At 41.6% G+C, this 19,786-nt stretch overlaps 1 protein-coding gene across 1 annotated transcript in view; it reads right to left on the bottom strand.

Moving 5' to 3' along the window:
• The window catches only part of Gdpd4 (glycerophosphodiester phosphodiesterase domain containing 4), a 66,046-nt gene that overhangs the window by 29,258 nt on the left and 17,002 nt on the right, over window positions 1–19,786 (bottom strand). The window contains exons 4-9 of the mRNA XM_021634814.2: window positions 17,922–17,981; window positions 12,311–12,409; window positions 12,145–12,238; window positions 11,301–11,378; window positions 10,267–10,412; window positions 9,815–9,897 (exon numbers count right to left, since the gene is read on the bottom strand). Coding sequence (XP_021490489.1) covers window positions 9,815–9,897; window positions 10,267–10,412; window positions 11,301–11,378; window positions 12,145–12,238; window positions 12,311–12,409; window positions 17,922–17,981 — 560 coding nt within the window. The remainder of the gene's footprint in view (window positions 1–9,814; window positions 9,898–10,266; window positions 10,413–11,300; window positions 11,379–12,144; window positions 12,239–12,310; window positions 12,410–17,921; window positions 17,982–19,786) is intronic.

The raw sequence follows: 19,786 nt of genomic DNA, 5'->3' as shown, positions 1-19,786 counted from the left end.
GCATGTACACCTGCATGCCAAAAGAGGGCATCAGATGCCTTTATAAATGGTCTTGAGCACACCATGTGGTTGCTGGGAATTGAACTCCGGATGTTTGGAAGAACAGCCAGTCCTCTTAACTGCTGAGCCATCTCACCAGCCTGTTGTTTTGTTTTTCAGGACAGGGGCTTTCTGTGTACCCCCTGGCTGTCCTGCAGACCTTTGGACATGTTCACCACAAGGAAATTTTTGCAATAGGTACACTTAACCTGATTTAAATTTTATAGTATGCATATATATTACATAAACACCACATGATGCCCATATTGCCGGGAGCACCGCATGCAGAAGAGGCCTATGGCAAGCAAGGAGCTTCCTGGAAGCAGTCCACTAGTTTTTGCACAGCTGATGAGTGGGCGTGTCCCTGGTTTAAGCTAAACCCTAGGGATTTTGCCTTGAAACTGCTTATTATTGCTCTGTTGCCTTCCTATGTTTGTCTCATATGTCTGGCATAATGCATTGGGGAGATTTCCTGCAGAATCTTACAAAGATGATAATTCCTGATAATGATTCCTGACTTGATTTACATAATTCCAAACCCTCCTGCAGTATAGCAAAATCTACTAGGAACCATATGAATTACACCAGGAAGAAAAACAAGGCTGAAAAATGTTAATGATCGAGGAAATACATTCATTCTAGGTTTAGTCCAGGTCTGTCTTACCTTAAGTGCAAAGGTAAGAGGGCTAATGATCTGTGGGTTGACACTGATCAAACCATGAGCGGAATGAAAGCTTCTTTCTTATTAATTTACCCATGTATTCGTCACAGTGCTGGAAACATGATTAACATATGATGAGACATTTATTTTTAAGAAGTTGCTTTTTATTTATTTTTGAGGCTGGGTATTGTCACACACACAAAGATGCATGCCTACTACAACACTACTATGGAGGTCAGATGAAAACTTTTTTAAAATTAATCTATTTATTTATTATAATTTATTCACCCTGTGTCCCTTATAGCCCCCTCCTTCATCTCCTCCCAGTACCACCCGTCCTCCCTTTTTTCCCCCTATACCCCTTCTTTAGTCCACTGATAGGGGAGATCTTCCTCCCTTTCCATCTAATCCTAGCCTATCAGGTCTCATCAGGACTGGGTGAATTCTCTTCATCTGTGGCCTGGTAAGGCTGCACTCCTCACAGGGGGAGGTGATCAAAAAGCCAGCCACTGAGTTCATGTCAGAGACAGCCCCTGCTCCCCTTACTAGGAACCATTTGGAAACTGAATAGCCTATGGGCTTCCTCTGATCAGGGGCTCTAGGTCCTCTTCAAGCATGGTCCTTGGTTGGAGTATCGGTCTCTGCAGGCCCACTGGGCCCAGGTTTTTTGGTTCTGTTGTTCTCCTTGTGGAGTTCCTGTCCCCTGCAGGTCTTTTTATCTCCCTCTTCTTCCATTAGGTTTCCTGCACTCTGCCCAAAGTTTGGCTATGAGTCTCAGTATCTAATTCGATACCTTGATGGACAGAGCCTTTCAGAGGCCCCCTGTGGAAGGCTCCTGTTCTGTTCCTTGTCTCCTCCTACTTCCAATGTTTCTTCTTTTGTCCTCTTCCCTAGGGCCCAGAGGACAACTTTTAAGATGCAGTTCTCTCCTTTTACTGTGGGTTCTAGGAATCAAACTAGGTTGTCAGCCTTGCGCTTCCTTTTCCTGTTCTAGCCTTGGCTGTACTGGATCACTCTGTATACCAGGCTGGCCTTGAACTCAGAGATCCATCTGCCTCTGCCTCCCAGAGTGCTGGGATTAAAGACATGTGCCACCACGTCCATCCTGAGTTGTCCTTTGGAACTGGTGAGATACAGACATTATCCTGTTCCTCTGCATGTGGTGGTTCACATCTCCTAGCACTATTTATGGCTGTGGGTAGAGGGGAGTAGAAGAGCCATGTGGCTCACTCTTCTGCGGGTGCTTTTATGCCAGTCCTGTGTGTTTTGTTGCAGTTTTGTTTTTCACACAGGTAGTCATGGCTGTCCTGGAGCTTACTATGTAGACTAGGATAAGATTCTTCTGCCTCTACCTCATGGGTTCCGGGATTAAAAGCATGTGCAGGCACACCTGGCTATCCATATTATTTTAGTTACTGTAGCATAGTAACAGATTTGAAGTTGTTCTTTTTGCTCAAAACTGTTATTAGCGTTTTTGTTTTGTAGTCTTGTACAAATTTTAAAACTTTTATTTCCAGGTATTTGAACAATATCATTGGCATATTGATAAAGGTTACATAAATCCGTAGTCCTGTGGGTTTTATGGGCATTTTAATAGCACGGAGTCTCTCATTCCACAAATCTACAATAAGTTTGTTTTGGATGTCTTTTCCATTTCTACATCAATGTTTCATAGGGTTGAGGGAGGCAGAGATCTCTTACCTCTTTAAACTTATTCCCAAGTGTTTCATTGTTTTGCAGCTAGTCTTGATTCTGTTTGTTTGTTCGAGGGGGAGTCTTACTATGTAATGAAAGGTGGCCTTGAACTCATGATTCGCCTACCTCTGCTTTTCAAGGCTGGAATTATAAGTATGTATTACCATGCCCAGCTCTTGATTTCATTCTTTATTGCTTTATTTTATTTTATTTTATTTTATTTTATTTTATTTTATTTTATTTTATTTTATTTTATTTTGTGTGTGTGTGCAAATAAGCTATCCCATGCATTCATGTATGGAGAACAGAGGTTGACGTCAAGTAACTTCCTCTATCTCTTTCCACCTTACTCTTTGAAATAGGGTCTCTTTTAAAAAAATTTATTAATTAGTTATTACAATTTATCCACTTTGTATCCCTGCTGTGACCCCCTTCCTCATCTCCTCCCAATCCCTCCCTTCCTCTCTTTTCTCCTCCCATGCCCATCTCCCTAGTCCACTGATAGGGGAGGTCCTCCTCCCCTTCTATCTGACCCTAGCCCATCAGGTCTCATCAGGCCTGGCTGCATTATCTTCCACTGTGGCCTGGCAAGGCTGCATCCCCCAGGGAGAGGTGATCAAAGAGCCTGCCACTGAGTTTATATCAGAGAAAGCCCCTGCTCCCCTTACTAGGGAACCCACTTGGAGACTGAGTCTATGGGCTACATCTGAACAGGGGGTCTAGGTCCTGTCCATGCCTGGTCCTTGGTTGGGGTATCAGTCTCTGCAGGGCCCCAGTGCCCATTTTTTGGGGGGGTAGGAGGCAGAATGCATGGAACTTTATGAAAGAAGGGGAAGATAGAAAGACCTGGAGGGGACAAGAGCTCCAAAAGGAGACCAACAGAGCCGAGATAGGGTCTCTTATAAACCCTGGAGATCACCAACTGGCTAGACTGGCTCATACTTGGGGATCTTCCTATTTCTGCTCCCCCAGCATTGGGGTTACAAATGTGTGCTACCATGTCCAGCTTTTACATTGATGCTAGAGATTAGAATTTTGGTCTTCATGATTGCACAACAAATACTTCAGCCATTCAGGCCCTCACCTCTTGATTTCTGCTATAATTAACCACCTACTAGCAAACAGCAATGCTTCTGATTGAGCTTGGTGCTGGGAACGTCACAACTGGACCTAGGACCTTACAGATACAAAGCATGTTCTATACCCCCAGCCTGGTGCTGCAGATTTCTGTATGCTGATTCTGTTTTGTGTGGAAGAAAGGAGGGAGGAAAAGAACATAGCTAGAATACCTGATATCATTTCTTTAAAAATGTGCTGAGACTTGTTTTCCGGCTTATATGATTTATCCCAGAGAATGTGTTGTTAAGAATGCTCGTTGATGGCATGTTCTATAGATGTCTATTAGTTAGACTTGGCACTGGGTGCAACTTAACTGTGTCTGTTCTTTATGGACTCTCTGTATTATCATCCACTGCTGATAATACAAGCTAGAGTTCTTTCTATTATGGTATTGTGGTCTACCGCTACCTTTAGGCCTATTAACATTTGTCTTATTATTTAGGCCTTGAGATCTGGGTACATATATATTTAAAATCATTTCACCTTGCTGAATTGCCGGTTTTAAAATTATATAACGACCTTCCTGGCTCTTTTTCCCTGATTCTAATTTAAATGTCTCTAATAACTCATCTAAGTATGGGCACTTTTTATTTATTCTGGATACCATTTGCATAGAATATCTTATTCCATCCATCCACTGACTTCAGTCTATGTGTGCCCTTCAGAGGTAAAGCGAGTTCTTACTATAAGCAATTTGGAGGTAGGGAGTGTAGCGTTAGTATGGTTACTCTGTGTTTTAACTGGACAGTTAATCCATTTCTATTTACAATGGTGGGGTGCTGTCCACTAACCTGCTTCTCCAGACTTGTTCAGTCTGCTTTCTTAGGCACCCCAGGACCACCTGCTCAGGAATGGAACCACTCACCATAGGCTGAGCCCTCCCCACCAGTCATCAGTTAAGAAAATGCCCAAAAGACTTGCCTCCAGGACAATCCTATGGAAGCATTTTCTTAATTAAGATTCCATCTTCCAAGATAGGTCTAGGTTTATGTCAAGCTGACAAAAGCCAACAGGCACAGGGACAAGTGCTGGCATTCCCTTTTTCTCTGCATTCTGGCCCAAGATAAAGTAGCCAGGTCACTGTGTTCTCCCTGCCATGGCGGACTGAGTCCCCCAGAACGAGTCTCAAATCTTTCCTTCTCCGGGCTGTCCAGGCCAGGTGTTGTCTCCGTGATGATGGAAGCAGCTAATGCACTCACTTTGGTTCTAGGTCTTTCCCCTTTAGCTCTTGGAACTCCCATGCTACTGTCCGCACACAAGAATAAGTCTGCCCTCGGGACACTGGGAACTCTTGCTACCTTGAGGGTATTCTTTTTGCCTTTAACTTTTGAGAGTTTGATGATGGTGTGCCTTGGGGTAGATGTTGTTGAGTGATTAGTGACCTCTGGCCTTCCTGTTTCTGGATATTTTTTTCCTCCTGTGGATTTTCAAGTTTTTGTTTTGTTTTCATCACTGACTTTCTGATAAGTTTCACATCCCTTTGGAAGTACTAAGTCCCTTTTGAAACCCAAGAGCTTGAATATTTGCTCTTTTAATTCTGTTCTAAAGCTGTTCAAACATTCTTCATGTTTTATATTTTTTTCTTCTCCCATTATAGTTGCAAATAGCTTGTTTTTTAGTTCATTACTTCTTTCCTGCATTTAGGCTCTTCTATTTTCTATATTTTTAATATAATTCACTGTATTTTTCAAGCTCAACTATGCTTTATTTTTTTTTTAGATTTATTTATTTGTTATTTATACAGCATTCTGCCTTCATGTGTGAGTGCAGACAAGAAGAGGGCACCAGATCTCATTATAGATGGTTCTGAGCCACCATGTGGTTTCTGGGAATTGAACTCAGGACCTTTAGAAGAACAGCCAGTGCTGTTAACCTCTGAGCCATCTCTCCAGCCCCATACACTTTATTTAAAAAAAAAATGCTTCCATTTCTGTCAAGTTTTTCTAAGTACTGAATCACTGTTTTCTTTTGAAGATAATTGAGTTTCTTTAAAATATCTTAAATGCACTATTAAAGACTTTGTTCACCTCCTTGCACCTTATTTCAACTGTCAGGTAATGTTATGGTTCCATGGCTGTCGTTGATGCTTATTAGTGTGGAATGTATTTGCCTCAGCTCTTGTATCTGGCGTTGTGCTTACTTTTTTTGGCATTCTAAGTAAGGTATATATTTTCTCTTAGTCTACAGTGATGTCTGCGACCCTGTGTGCTACAGTCACTGCCAGAGCATTGCCGCTGTTTCAGCACTAGAGGGTGATCCAAGCTTATCTCAAATCCGCAGATGGGTGACTTGTTCACAGCACGAGCTAGAAAAGTACCTAAAAAGATTAGTCCACCCTCCCAAACCTCTGTATAGATCTTTATTAGTTCAAAAAACCGTACCCAGTCACCAGCGGGCATTCCAACACTGCAGTCCGCCCTCTCGAAAAGACCAGCCTCAGGCTTCTATGCCATTCATTCCTACACAGGGCCACCAAAACTGCAACACTGTCACACTCACAGCTGACAGACTGCCAAGAATTGAGGCCTACACTGTGGTGACTGCCTGCCTACTGCTAACTCATAGCTGGAGAGCGCTGCAATCAGCCACAGGTGACACTGGGTGGAAGACCAACAGCCCAGGGCCGTGCTAGAGCGGCAACCCACAGGCAGCCCTGACGACAAACATGTTAGGTTCTGTCCAGTATTAGGCTTCATACACCCAGGACTAACCTCCAAGACAAAGTCCTATGCTAGTACCCCATCTTCTCCCTAGCATAATCTTTGTTTGTTTGTTTGTTTGTTTTTCAAGATAGGGTTTCTCTGTGTAGCCTTGGCTGTCCTGAAACTCACTCTGTAGATCAAGCTGGCCTCAAAATCAGAGAGGCACCTGCCTCTGCCTCCTGAGTGCTGAGAGTAAAGGCATGTGTAACCACTCTCTGGCCTCAGCATAGTCTTGCTACCCACGGTTGGGATAGTGTTAACGTACTCCACCTCAATTTATGATCCTGCCTCCGTGGCTCACCTCGGTGATACTTGCTGATGGACCCTCTACATCTGCCCTGCCACCAGCAATGTATACTCTAATGGTAATCAAACTCATTGCTTGCTGATCCTTCCTTTAGGATCTGCACAGCTTCAAGAGTGTATGTATCCAGAGGGCTCTGTCTGCTCTTCCAAAGGACCCAGGTTCAATTCCCAGCACTCACATGACAGCTCACCACTCTCAATAACTCCTGTTCTAGGGGACCCAACCCCCTTACACATGCAGACAAAACACCAATGTACATTAAAAAAAATTTAAGAGTGTATACAAGCTCACATTACAGCTGCTGATGAATCAAGCCAGAAGACAAATCTCTCCCATTGGGGTACAGATCTAGGGAAATTCTAACAGCTCCATCTGTGCGCACTAGTCTAGGCACACTGGGAATAGGTAGCACAGGAGTCTCTCAAGTGCCAAGGCTGACATACTTGAAGTCTCACAGCCACAGGGACCTACAGAGTCTGGATGTTTGGTGGTAGTGAACAAGCCCACCCCATGGCAGATGATGGTCTAGGCAAAAACTTGAGTCCGTCCAACTGACTCTGAGGTCTCTCTGCCTGATGCTCAAGCATGCCTAGAGGCACCATATAAGATCTGGGCTGTGTGGGGTTTAGTCTCTGCCTGACGCTGTCTCCTTCAAAGTAGGCTAAGTCCTGTGGTAGCTTCTGTGCTCTGCTCTCAGAAAGCAGAGTCGTGCTTTATTCTCTGCTACCCAACACTGGGAGAAAAGTGGCAGAGGTAACCCTTTAGCCAGTTAACACAGTACTAGTAGCTCAATCATGAGTGTTGGTCTAGGGACAGGGTTTTGGGCTCTGCTTGGCAGTGGATTTCCCCTAGCAGGCCTGATAATGGATTTGAAGTCTAAGTCCTGTATTTGATTTTTCTCCTCCCATCACCCCCTCTTCTCCCTCTTCTCTTTCCATGCTTCTTAGAGTTGAAAGAGGGTTGATATGGCAATTATTTTCTTCCTGCTTCTTCAATAAGCCCTTCCTTATTATTTCACTAAAACCAAACAGTATGGTTTCCTACCTAGCTTTCGTGGCTCTTGTAAATGAGCAGCTGTTCAAAGGGGTATGACTATGGTAAGATTATCATTAGAGGATTTGACTCAGCTGCTATCTTGTTCTCTCCTATAATATTCAGATAAATGAGTAATGTTAGTACTACCCATATTTTCCTCATGTCTAATGAAGTTAAAAACCTTTCCACATATGAACATGTTACCTGCATATCTTCTTCTATAAAATATCCATACATGCCTTTTGCTCTAGCTGGTTCATTTATTTTTAAATAATACTTTGTACCCTTGTAATGTTTTTTTCTTTTGATTAATTGTTTTAGGTTTTCATACATGAGTACTATATTGATATCATTTCCACTACTTTCTCTCCCCACCCAACTCCTTTCATGTACCCTCCCTCTTGAATTCATGACCTCTTCGTCTATAATTATTACTGACATATATATATATATATATATATATATATATATATATATATACTGTCTATTTGGAGTGGCTCATATGTACATGTGTTTAGAGACAACTTGGGATTGGATGACCAATCAAAAGGCATGTCCCTGGAGAAAACTGATTCTCACACTATCAGTGACCATTAATTGCCTGTAGATTTTCATCTAGGGGTAGGACCAAAAGGCTACAGAAACAAAATAAGTGAAGTTATAATTACTGAAATATAAAATAGAACTAAGAACATAAATAGAAAAAGGCAACAAAATGATAGTTATCAACATGCACTTTTCAATAATAACTTTTAAGTATTAATGGCCTTAATTCTCCAATCAAAAGGTAAAAGGTTAGATGAAGAAATTGAGAAACAAAATCCATATTTTCATTGTGTATAAGAAACTCCTTTTGCTTTCAAAAATAGGTATCACCTGAGAGTGAAAGGTTGGGGTTGGCTTATCCCAAGCAAACAGAACCAGGAAACGAGTGAAGCCTTTCTACTTCCAAAGATGCCTAGGTACAGGAATGCATAGCCTTTCCTAGCCCTGCTCTGATCCAAGTATCACTTTGTTTTTCTTTGGACCATTGCTATACCCTGCTACCCAATACTTTCATTTTTTTCCGCAGCATATTAAAACAACAACAACAACAGTGAAGTGGGACTGGGGTATGACATGGACAAGGCCCTGAAAAATCTGAAATTAAAATTTATTGTTTAAAAGCTGGATATGGTGGTACACACCTGTAGTCCCAGCATTTAGGAAGTAGAGGCATCAGATCAGAAGTTTATACCATCCTCAGCTAGTGAGTTCAAGGCCTTCCTACTTACACAGGTCTGGCTTCCCAAAACAAAAGCAAAAAGAGAAAGAAAGGAAAAACCAAATACAGAGTTGGTGAGATGCCTCAGTAGTCAACGGGACCCACCACCAACTGTGACAATCTGAGTTTAATCTCTGGGACCCACATGATGGAAGGGAAGGGCCAATTACATCCTCTGATCTCTATACACACACACCATGGCACACATGTATGAATGCATAAGCAAACAAATAATAATATAATAAAATTAGAAAACATATACAAAGAAACAAACCAACAATGAAAACCAATAGGGCCATCTAGCCTGAGACACCTACTCTGGTTATACATTACACATTTATGGAGCGTTCTAATGGTTTATTATTGCTCATTAAGATGCCTTTCAATATATTGATGCTTTTGTCTGGAATGCCTCCATCTCTGGTTAGCAAAATATTTTCCTTTAAGGCATACCCAAACATAACTTTCAGTCAGCATATAGACTGTTTCTTTCACAGAATAGGAGGTATCCTTTCCTCCACTGAGGCTCCTCTGTACTTGGTTTATCCTTCTCTGAAAGACTTGCCATCACAAACAGCCTTCTTCTGCAGTCACCTGTAGCTATGCCACATCTTCTTTCCCCTTGGGTAGGTAAAGATGAATGTACATATCACTCAGCTGCATTTCCTGAACACTCATCAGGCATCCTAGCCTGCAGCAGGTATTAGGGAATGTTAATGAGCAAGTCCTGAAGGTATACAGGGTTATGGTGTAAGCATGGTTTACACTGAAAACACATCTGAATCACATGTGCTTTGTGAGCCAATGGTAAAGAACAGAGAGGTAAAAGGGCATAGTTTATAAGGGAATGTGGCTCATATATGTGGCATATACAAATATGCTATATAAACATGGAAGAAACTCTTCAAGGCTTATTCTCCTTAACCTTGAGACAACTGGTCCTTTCCCATGACATTAGATAAATCCCCTCTTGCCCTTTACCCTAGTCCTACCTTAGATATACATCTGTCTCCAGGCCAAAGACATCAAGTTCAACAGCCTTCTCAAAGGACATCATGGTATTCTCTGGCGCCATCTATGGAAGAGAAGGACATCAAGCCCTATGCCTTAACATCTCTTCTCCCAACATTTCTTTCACGTTAGACATAGCGCCTGGGAGCAAATGGGGCTTTGAGAAGCAGAGCTTGGCTCTCTGGGCTCTCTTTTCAAAGAGGCTGACTCTCTTCCCCTCTATCCAGCTGAACAGTGGGCATAGTAAAGATAAGCTGACCAGAGTTAGACAACCTGAGTTCAGAGGCAACATATGCAATTAACTCCTTATTTTTGTCATGTCAAGATTCTCTTTCCTCCAGGATCTCTGACATTTCTGAGGCTCCCTTCTGTCATCCTTATAATCCATCCATACATACCTACATTCATCCATGCTCATTATGCTTGGACCTACCATGGGTGCGCCTCTATGTCCAAAGAAGACAGGCTTAGGCCCTAAATTCTCCTTCTTCAAAACGCAGGGAGAATAAATTCCCAGTGGCATCAAATAAAGACATAAGAGAATAATAAAGAAGGGCAATCCAGCAACTATTTGTAGAGCTGAAAAAGTTGAAAGGAGAGAAGAAAAATGGGTAAAAAGAAAAAGAGGGATGGAGAAAGAACCATTTCTAAAAGCTAGCTACCCAAAGCAGCAGACAGTCCATGATTTGCTTTTCTATTTCTGTCACATCCTCTCTTTCAGGGCTTTAGATATTAATACACAGTATTGTTCAGAAGAAGATATTTTTCAGGGTTGGGTATTGAATCCATGCCCCATATATGCTAGGCAAGTGCTCCACCACTGACCTACATTTTAAGACAGACATTATTAAGGCACTACTGCTGGAACTTGAAAGTAAAAATGTAAAAACTGTACAGAAGGTGGGTGGGAGGAAGGGAGGGAAGGCTGGATGAGGGAGGGGAGGAAGGAGAGGAAGGCAATATAAGAAACAGCATCTGGGAGGAGAGCTTGGATGGCTCTAAATAAGCCCTGACATCTGTAAAGATCGCCCTAAGAGGTTCTCTAACTTAGGGCAGAGCGGCACAGTGGAAAAGGTACTAACTGACAGAAATGTAAGGAAAGGCTAAGTTGTGTCACTCCTTATAGTGACCGAGGACACATGATGTAACTTTTCTGGGTCTTTATCTTTCTTCTGTAAATTAGGTCTGTCTAGCAGCTAACATCATCTTCACAGAGTTGTTACAAATAGTGCTGACTCATAACAGTTGATAAACATTAGTTTTGTTTCTTTCCCTCCTTCTTTCTCTTCTTCCCACTCCACACTGCACCCACGTCCGTCTCCCACTCTGTAGCCTATCCTTGATTCTTATTATCAACTGCTTCCCCACCTTCCACTTTACACCTCTGAGGATTCCACCCACCTGCACATTTTTTTTAGTTACTACCTATGTTTCAGTGACTTTCAAATTGAGATCTCCAGCTCTAACCTCTTAACCTTGTGAATATATTACATCTCTTCAGGGATTCTTGCTCGTAATCTGCCATCCTGTATTTTCTTATTCTAACTAAAATAGAGAAAACAGTTCATTGATATTCACTATAAGTTCATGTCCTAGAAATATTTTCTAAAATTTACCACACACACAACACACACAACACAACAAACAAGCAAAAAACAGCACCAATATTAAACCAGCCCTTCACTTGCTTGCATCTTCCCACAAGCCAGGAAGCAAGTGCCTTTCATTTTACCAATAGTAAGAAAAGAGGTGTAGAAAGAAGACACTACTGCTTTCCATTTGCAAAGCAGTTCAACTCAGAGTTCATGTCTTGTTTCCACCAACATTGTGAAAGAACAGAGAGGAAGCCAGCAGCAGAGGCAGCATTCCTGCTTCTTTAAGTTCCTAAGTATGACAGGGACTCACAGGGAACTTTTCTGAGTGGCCTGATGCAACCAGAGCTCTCTGGACACAGTGTAAATTGAAATCAGTGATATTTGTGTATGAACAGGTTAAGTCGTAGAGAAGCACTCAGGTCAAAGCAAAATTAAGATGCCCTCTGCTGTGCCCATCTGCCCCAGATAAATGATGTGCATTAACATGGAGGGAAAATGACATTTTCCTTAAAGAACCGTTCTCAGAAGAAGGCTGGCTTAGTAATAGAAATACTGTGATAGGCTACAGGGGTTGGTGAGACTGTAAGGAACATCCCTACATAACACACTGAATAAATTTCAAAGAGGCACATGGGTGGCTAGCTACCATCTCTGCTTCTCTGAGTGGAGTATGCAAGGTGGGGAGGTCAGGCAAGGTTCCACCTCACATGATATACCTTCTGACTCCAAGTGGGCCACACAGATGGCTAAAGGCCAGGAAATGATTATCATCACAGTTAAGAGGCTCAGGTGCACGAAGGGAGCAAAGATCTGGAACAAAAGGCCAAAAGTCAGATTAGACACAAGAGGACACAGTGATGAGAACCCTAGGATAATGCTTACCTGCAATGACAGCCCAGCTATCAGCCACTTGTCCTTCCAGTATCGGTTTAAAAGACTCAATAAGAAGGAACACAGCAGAACTGTTAGCAAAATGAAGACCTGGGAAAACAAAAAGGGCTTCTGAACATCTGGGCACCAGATTTGGATCAGAACTGTCCTTGTGAATTGCGTGTGATTAAGCGTACTACCATGGACTGTGTCTTTTCAGTCTAATCACCTTGAGAGTCCTCAGTGTTTCGTGGCTCCAGTAACTTACCTTCACTCTTCCTGAATCTTGGCTGTGCAGCATAACCGGAAGGAATTACATAATTGTGTGGTTTGATGCTGCCACCAATCCAGCATCTTCACCCTTCCCAGCCACACAATTTCAATAACAGCATTACAAACCTCTACCTCCTCTTTGACTTAAAGAAAAAAAGTACAAGCCAAGCAGTCAAATACATAAATGCAACATTATTAGCCTGTTATCAAACTAAATTCATACAGGAGCTGATCTGTTGAACCGAACACTTACCCAATACCAAACTTTACAAATGACTTAAAGGATATAAGCAATCATAAGGAACAAATACAATATTTTCCCTTGGAGAACTACTCATGAAAGGTCTTTACTCTCCTGCATCAGTAAAGCACTCTGATTTTGAGATTAGAATGTGGGGTATGTTTTGAGCCAAGTATATAGAAATGCTGCTTCACAGAGTTGGAGTCATTTTGTGTGCAAAGTCCTTTTGCCACCATAAAAACCTGTAATTCCAGGGTTATTTAAAGTAAAAACAACCGATATACATAAGGTCTATCTTGTCAGAAAATTTCAGAGGCATCCCGTTATTGCAAGCTGATACCTTAGGGGGTTTTTATAAGGAAGTCAAGCTATTAGTGTGTTTATAAGTGGTTTTGATTGATCACTGTAGTCTGAAAGTGTTCTCTGGGCATCCCGAGGCAATCAAGAGATTCTAGACCTGGTGCTAATTCTATCCCTTCTGGGTTATTCTGAAGAAAAAAAATAAATAAATAAAAGTAAACCTCCAGGCCCTAAAGTAACCCCCTGCCAACAGAGGCAGACTCAATAGGTCTTGTTCTTGCTAGTTTGGAGGCTTAACCAAAGTAATTACTTTCCAAGGGAAGGTCACTTCATCCCATAATCCCCCTCCATCACTTTTCATTGCCCACAGATACATAATGGCAATTAGATCACAAAATAGTTCAGGACAAGAAGGTTTGAAAAACAATGGCAAAATTTTATTAACTTGAATGGACAAAATCCTATTGAAGATATATAGGAATTAATTCTAATGATGATGCCAGACAAGAAGAAGGCATAATTTTAAACCAGTCTAACTTCACTAATAAGGAGTGTTTATTGGAGATTTTTATTTCAGAATACCAGAATATAAGATGTAAGCACTTCTGTTGTCTGAAACAGATTCAATAGTCATAACATGTATCCAAAAGAGGTAAGGTAGAATAAAAAGGTCACTAAAGTATAAGACTTAATTGGACATTAGCATCCTCATTTAAAGCTAACAAACAACATCTTGCTGATTGTGTATAAAAAGAAGATTCTAGGGCTACAATTTAGCCTAGGGCTTATGCCCCATCTGCTCTTGGCTAATGATAATAACTATGCTTACTGAAAGGATGCCAACAATTTCTTGGTTGAAGATTTATTGAAAAGGGGCTGATGGAATAATAACTTTCTTGGTGGTGATTAATTCATAATAGTGTCCAAAGTCTAAAACCAATAAGATTAGCAATAAGGTTTTTTTTTCTTTTCAATATATATTCTTCTCATGGAAGAGCTCATGATATCAATTTCCATTTATTTTATAATACTTATAAAATACTTATAATACTTAAGTTATACTTGCAATTTCTCATTTGAGCAAAAGGAAATTTAAGAATGCCGCTTAAAAGACTTGACATGTTCCCAGATTTTACAACCATGCTCGAGAAGATCTTTTTAAAAAAGAAGAAAGAAAACTGTAAAAAAAAAAAAGGGGGGGGTACAGAGATAAACAGAGAATTGTCTGTAGAGGAATATAGAATGGCAGAGAAACACCTAAAGAAATGCTCAGTGTCCTTAGTCATCAGGGAAATGCAAATCAAAACGACCCTGAGATTTCAACTTACACCCATCAGAATGGCTAAGATCAAAAACTCAAGTGACAATACATCCTGGAGAGGATGTGGAGAAAGGGGAACCCTCCTCCATTGCTGGTGAGAATGTAAACTTGTGCAACCACTTTAGAAATCAATCTGGTTCTTTCTCTGACAATTAGAAATAGTGCTATCTCAAGATCCAGCTTTACCATTTCTAAGCATATGTCCAAGGTATGTTCAAGTATACAACAAGGATATTTGTTCAACCATGTTTGTAGTACCTTTATTCATAATAGCCAGAACCTGGAAACAACCCAGACGTCCCTCAATTGAGGAATGGATACAGAAATTGTGGTACATTTACACAATGGAATACTACTCAGCAATTAAAAACAAGGACATTATGAAACTTGCAGGCAAATGGTGGGATCTAGAAAAGATCATCCTGAGTGAGGTCTCCCAGAAGCAGAGAGATACACAGGCTATATACTCACTTATAAGTGGATACTAGACCTATAATATAGGATAAACATACTAAAATCTGTACATCTAAAAAAGCTAAGCAAGAAGGAGGACCCTGGGTAAGATGCTCAATCTTTATTCAGAAAGGCAAATGGGATAGACATTGGAAGAAAGTGAAAACAAGAAACAAGACAGGAGCCTACCACAGAGGGCCTCTGAAAGACTACCCAGCAGGGTCCTAAAGCAGATGCTGAGACTCACAGCCAAACTTTGGGCAGAGTGCAGGGAATCCTATGAAAGAAGGGGGAGATAGTGGGACCTAGAGAGGACAGGAGTTCCACCAGGAGAGCAGCAGAACCAAAATATCTGGACCCAGGGGTCTTTTCTGAAGCTGATACTCCAACCAAAGACCATTCATGGAGATAACCTAGCTCCTGCACAGATATAGCCGATGGCAGCTCAGTATCCAAGTGGGTTCCCTAGTAAGGGAAACAGGAACTGTCTCTGACATGAAATCAGTGGCTGGCTCTTTGACAACCGCCTTGAAGGGGGAGCAGCCTTACCTGGCCACAGAGAAGAATGCAGCCAGTCCTGATGAGCCCTGATAAGCTAGGGTCAGACGGAAGGGGAGGAGGACCTCCCCTATCAGTGGACTTGGAGAGGGAAATGGGAGGAGAGGGAAGAAGGGTGGGATTGAGAGGGAATGAGAGAGGAAGCTACAGCTGGGATACAAAGTGAATAAACAGTAATTAATATAAAAAATAAAAATTTAATTAAAAACTCAAAAAAAAAAAAAGGCTGCTACAAACATGGTTGAGCAAATGTCCTTGTTGTATACTTGAACATATTGTGGATATATGCCTAGGAGTGGTATAGCTGGATCTTGAGGTAGCACTATTCCTAATTGTGTGAGAGAGCAACAGATTGATTTCCAAAGTGGTTGTACAAGTTTACATTCCCACCAGCAGTGGAGGAGGGTTCCCCATATCCTTTCTCCATATCCTCTCCAGCATGTGTTGTCACTTGAGTTTTTGATCTTAGCCATTCTGATGGGTGCAAGTTGAAAGCTCAGGGTCGTTTTGATTTGCAATTTCCTGATGACTAAGGACGTTGAACATTTCTTTAAGTGTTTCTCTGCCACTCGATGTTCCTCTATTGAGAATTCTCTTTTTAGCTCTGTACCCCATTTTTTAATTGGATTACTCCATTTGTTGCTGTTTAACTTCTTGAGTTATTTATATATTCTGGATATTAGCCCTCTCTCAGATATAGGGTTGGTGAAGATCCTTTCTCAATCTGTAGGCAGTCGTTTTGTTCTGACGACAATGTGTTCAAGCATGTTTGTAGCAGCTTTATTTGTAATAGTCAGAAGCTGGAAACAACCCAGATGCCCCTCAGTTGAGGAATGGATACAGAAATTGTGGTACATCTATACAATGGAATATTACTCAGCAATAAAAAAAAAAAAAAAGGAAATCATGAAATTTGCAGGCAAATGGTAAGAAGAGGAAAAGATCATCCTGAGTGAGGTATCCCAGAAGCAGAAAGACACACAGGGTATATACTCACTCATAAATGGATATTAGACATATAATATAGGATAAACATACTAAAATCTGCACACCTAAAGAAACTAATCAAGAAGGAGGACTTTGGCTAAGATGCTCAATCCCCATTCAGAAAGACAAAGAGGACAGACATCAGAAGAGGGAGAAAACAGGGAACAGGACAGGAGCCTACCACAGAAGGGCTCTGAAAAGCTCTACCCTGCAGGGTATCAAAGCAGATGCTGAGACTCACAGCCAAACTTTGGGCAGAATGCAGGGAATCTTATAAAAGAAGAGGGAAATAGTAAGATCTGGAGAGGACGGGAGCTCCACAAGGAGGGCAACAGAACCAAAATATCTGGGCCCAGGGGTCTTTTCTGAGGCTGATACTCCAACCAAGGACCATTCATGGAGATAACCTGGAACCCCTGCACCGATGTAGCCCATGGCAGTTCAGTGTCCAAGTGGGTTACCCAATTACGGGAACAGGGACTATCTCTGACATGAACTGATTGGCCTGCTCTTTGATCACCTCCCCCTGAGGGGGAGCAGCCTTACCAGGCCATAGAAGGAAACAATGCAGCCCCTCCTGATAAAACCTGATAGACTAGGATCAGAAGGAAGGGGAGGAAGACCTCTCCTATCAGCGAACTGGTGGAGGGGCATGGGTAAAGAAGGGGGAGGGAGGATAAAATTGGGAAGGGAGGAGGGAGGTACCTACAGGGGGGGATACAAAGTGAATAAACTGCAATTAATAAAAAATAAAAATAAAAAAACTTATAAAAAATAAGAAAGAGAAAGGAAAAAATAAAAAATAAAAAAGGAAAAGCATGCCACCACTGGAGCTGATCTAGTCCACAATAGAACAAAGCCAGAAACTCCTTGTTGCAACCACACTATACCACAGAGAATACCTGGACCTGGGGACCAGGTATGAACTGTTTGAGAGAAGCCATGTTGGTATCATTTCAAAGGGACTTGTCAAGTAGATATTAAAGGAGAAGCTTCAGGGGGATCATAAGAAAGCAAGCACTGACCTAAGAAAAAATGTCATCAAGGAGAGAGCCACTGCCCTCTCCACCATGACAGGCAGAAGCTGAGTCAAGCCCAAATAGAGGAAGCAGAATGTTTTAGACCTATAGGGTTAAAGACTGGTTTACTACAGTGAACTACAATTTTAATGTCTGAAATAAGAATGCTATTGTGATGGAAAAGAATTGCAAAAGTAAGGAATTTGCCTAAGATTTCATTGGGACAGGAAGAACAAAGCTGGTGAGTATGACATGAAACATAGAGAGAGAGAAAGAGAAAGAGAGAGAAGGTATAGCTTTTTAGGCTGGTATTTCAGTTCCTACTGTCAGAAATGTACTTATTTCAGTTAAAATTGGACAAGCAGATCTGTCCAAGGAACAATGAAAGAGGGCCAATTGCAGGTGTAGCATGAATGCTGGAAGCTCCTGCCAGCCTGTCTACGGCCGCCTGTGAGGACTGAGTTGTCTTACCTTATGAGCTGTATGTAGCTTTAGTTCAATCCTTTCCCAGAGCAACAAAACCCCAAATAACTGCAAAGCAAAGAAGGCAAGGCAATTATTTTCAAATTACTAAAGTCCTGCCCAGAGCAGTTCCGTAGTTCTGTTGCCGCTCATGATGGGCACCACCTTTGCTTCTTGGGCTACTTTTCACTTTTTCTTGCCTTGTTACTGCTCATCCTTTTTAAGAAGTTCTTCCCCAATGCCACTGACCCATGAAGCCAGTTCAAATGTCATTTCCTGTCTGTAGCTTCTACTAGAACCTTAGGAAGATTTCATTATTCTTCCCTCTGGGATCTCACAGCCATTACCACTGATGCTTTCTGAGTTCCTGTACATTATTTTCTGTGATGGACTTCATGCCTGATATTACTTAGGGTCACTTATAAGAGAAGAGAGTTTAAGAGACAGCTCTCCCAAGGGTCATTTAAAAGCTTTCTTCCAGAACTGGTGCTGATGGATTATCATTAACATTGGAATATGCTGAGTACATTTTCAAATCTAAGTCTAAATCAAGCCAGTCACAAAGTCAGTATGAACATAGAAACTCGAGTCTCCAGATGTTGGCATATTCATGTACAAAGCTCTTACCTTTTACTACAGTAATTTTGTATATACGATTTTATTTATTTTTACTCAGCCCTATAAAATAGAATTTTATTAAATATTATCTTTATCAATTAGAAAGCAACCAAAGCTTAGGATAGTTTAGTCAAGTTATAGTAATCTTGGCCAAAATTACTAGGTCAATAACCTTTGCTTTTCCCTACTGGGAATCAAACTTGAGGCCTAGTACAGTATCCTAACCACTGAGCTTTACACCGAGCTCTCAAAGCAAGCACCCTAATGACAGACGGGGAACGTGCAGCCAGGCCCCTCTCTTTTCCACCATTCTCCAAGAGAGGCAGGCTAATGTAGTCTGTTGAAACCAAGACTCTGCTAGACACCAATTTTCTCACCCTGGAAGCTAACAATCCCATTTCCCACTAATTGTGTGTAAGCACAGTACAATTCGGTGGCCAGAATTTAGCCTCGAGCATATCATCTGTATCTTCTTCTCTGAAAAGAAAGTCTTAGCTTGTCTCTCTACCTTCACATCACAGCTTCTAGAATGTGTTTCCTAAAATGCAAACATGTTTGCCAAGTAGCTCTTCCTTTCAAAGCCTTTCAAAAGCTGTCACAGGCTGTGTCTCCCCACTCATCTACATCGTTCCCTTCCCAAGAGAGCAAATATATTTTTTCTCTTATTACTCTCTCACAATACCTTTTCTCAGCTCTTAATGTTCCTTTCCATTTCAATCCCCTATGTCCAAATCCATCATCTGCTCAAGATCCCACTCCAATCCTGCTACTTTGTGAGTGTGTACTTGTTGGTGTGTGTGTACTTGTTGATATGGATGCGTGTGTGTGCACTTGTTGGTGGGGATGTGTGTGTATGCGTACTTGGTGTGAACGTGTGTACTTTGTGTGTGTACTTGTTGGTGTGTGTGTGTGTACTTGGTGATATGAATGCGTGTGTGTGTGTGTACTTGTTGGTGGGGATGTATGCATATGTGTCATTTGTGCTCGTGGATATGCATGCACACAGACAAGTACATGGAGCACTTCTATTGGATAACCGTCTCTCACTGAACCTCAAGTTCTTCATTATCTCATCAGTGATCTTCAGGGACTTACCTGCGTCTGCCCTGTCTCCACTGTAGCCCTGGGTCTGACTCTGGAGATCTGAACTTAGGTCCACATGCTTACCCAGCACACACTTTACTGACTACACTGTCTCTCCAGCCCTCCAGTGCTACCTTTCCTAAGATTTATTTGATGTTCTTTGTTGGAAGTTA

This window comes from Meriones unguiculatus, chromosome 14 (genome assembly GCF_030254825.1).
Source record: "Meriones unguiculatus strain TT.TT164.6M chromosome 14, Bangor_MerUng_6.1, whole genome shotgun sequence".
NCBI classification, from domain to species: Eukaryota; Metazoa; Chordata; class Mammalia; order Rodentia; family Muridae; genus Meriones; species Meriones unguiculatus.
This window is presented reverse-complemented; position numbering and strand designations above follow the sequence as displayed.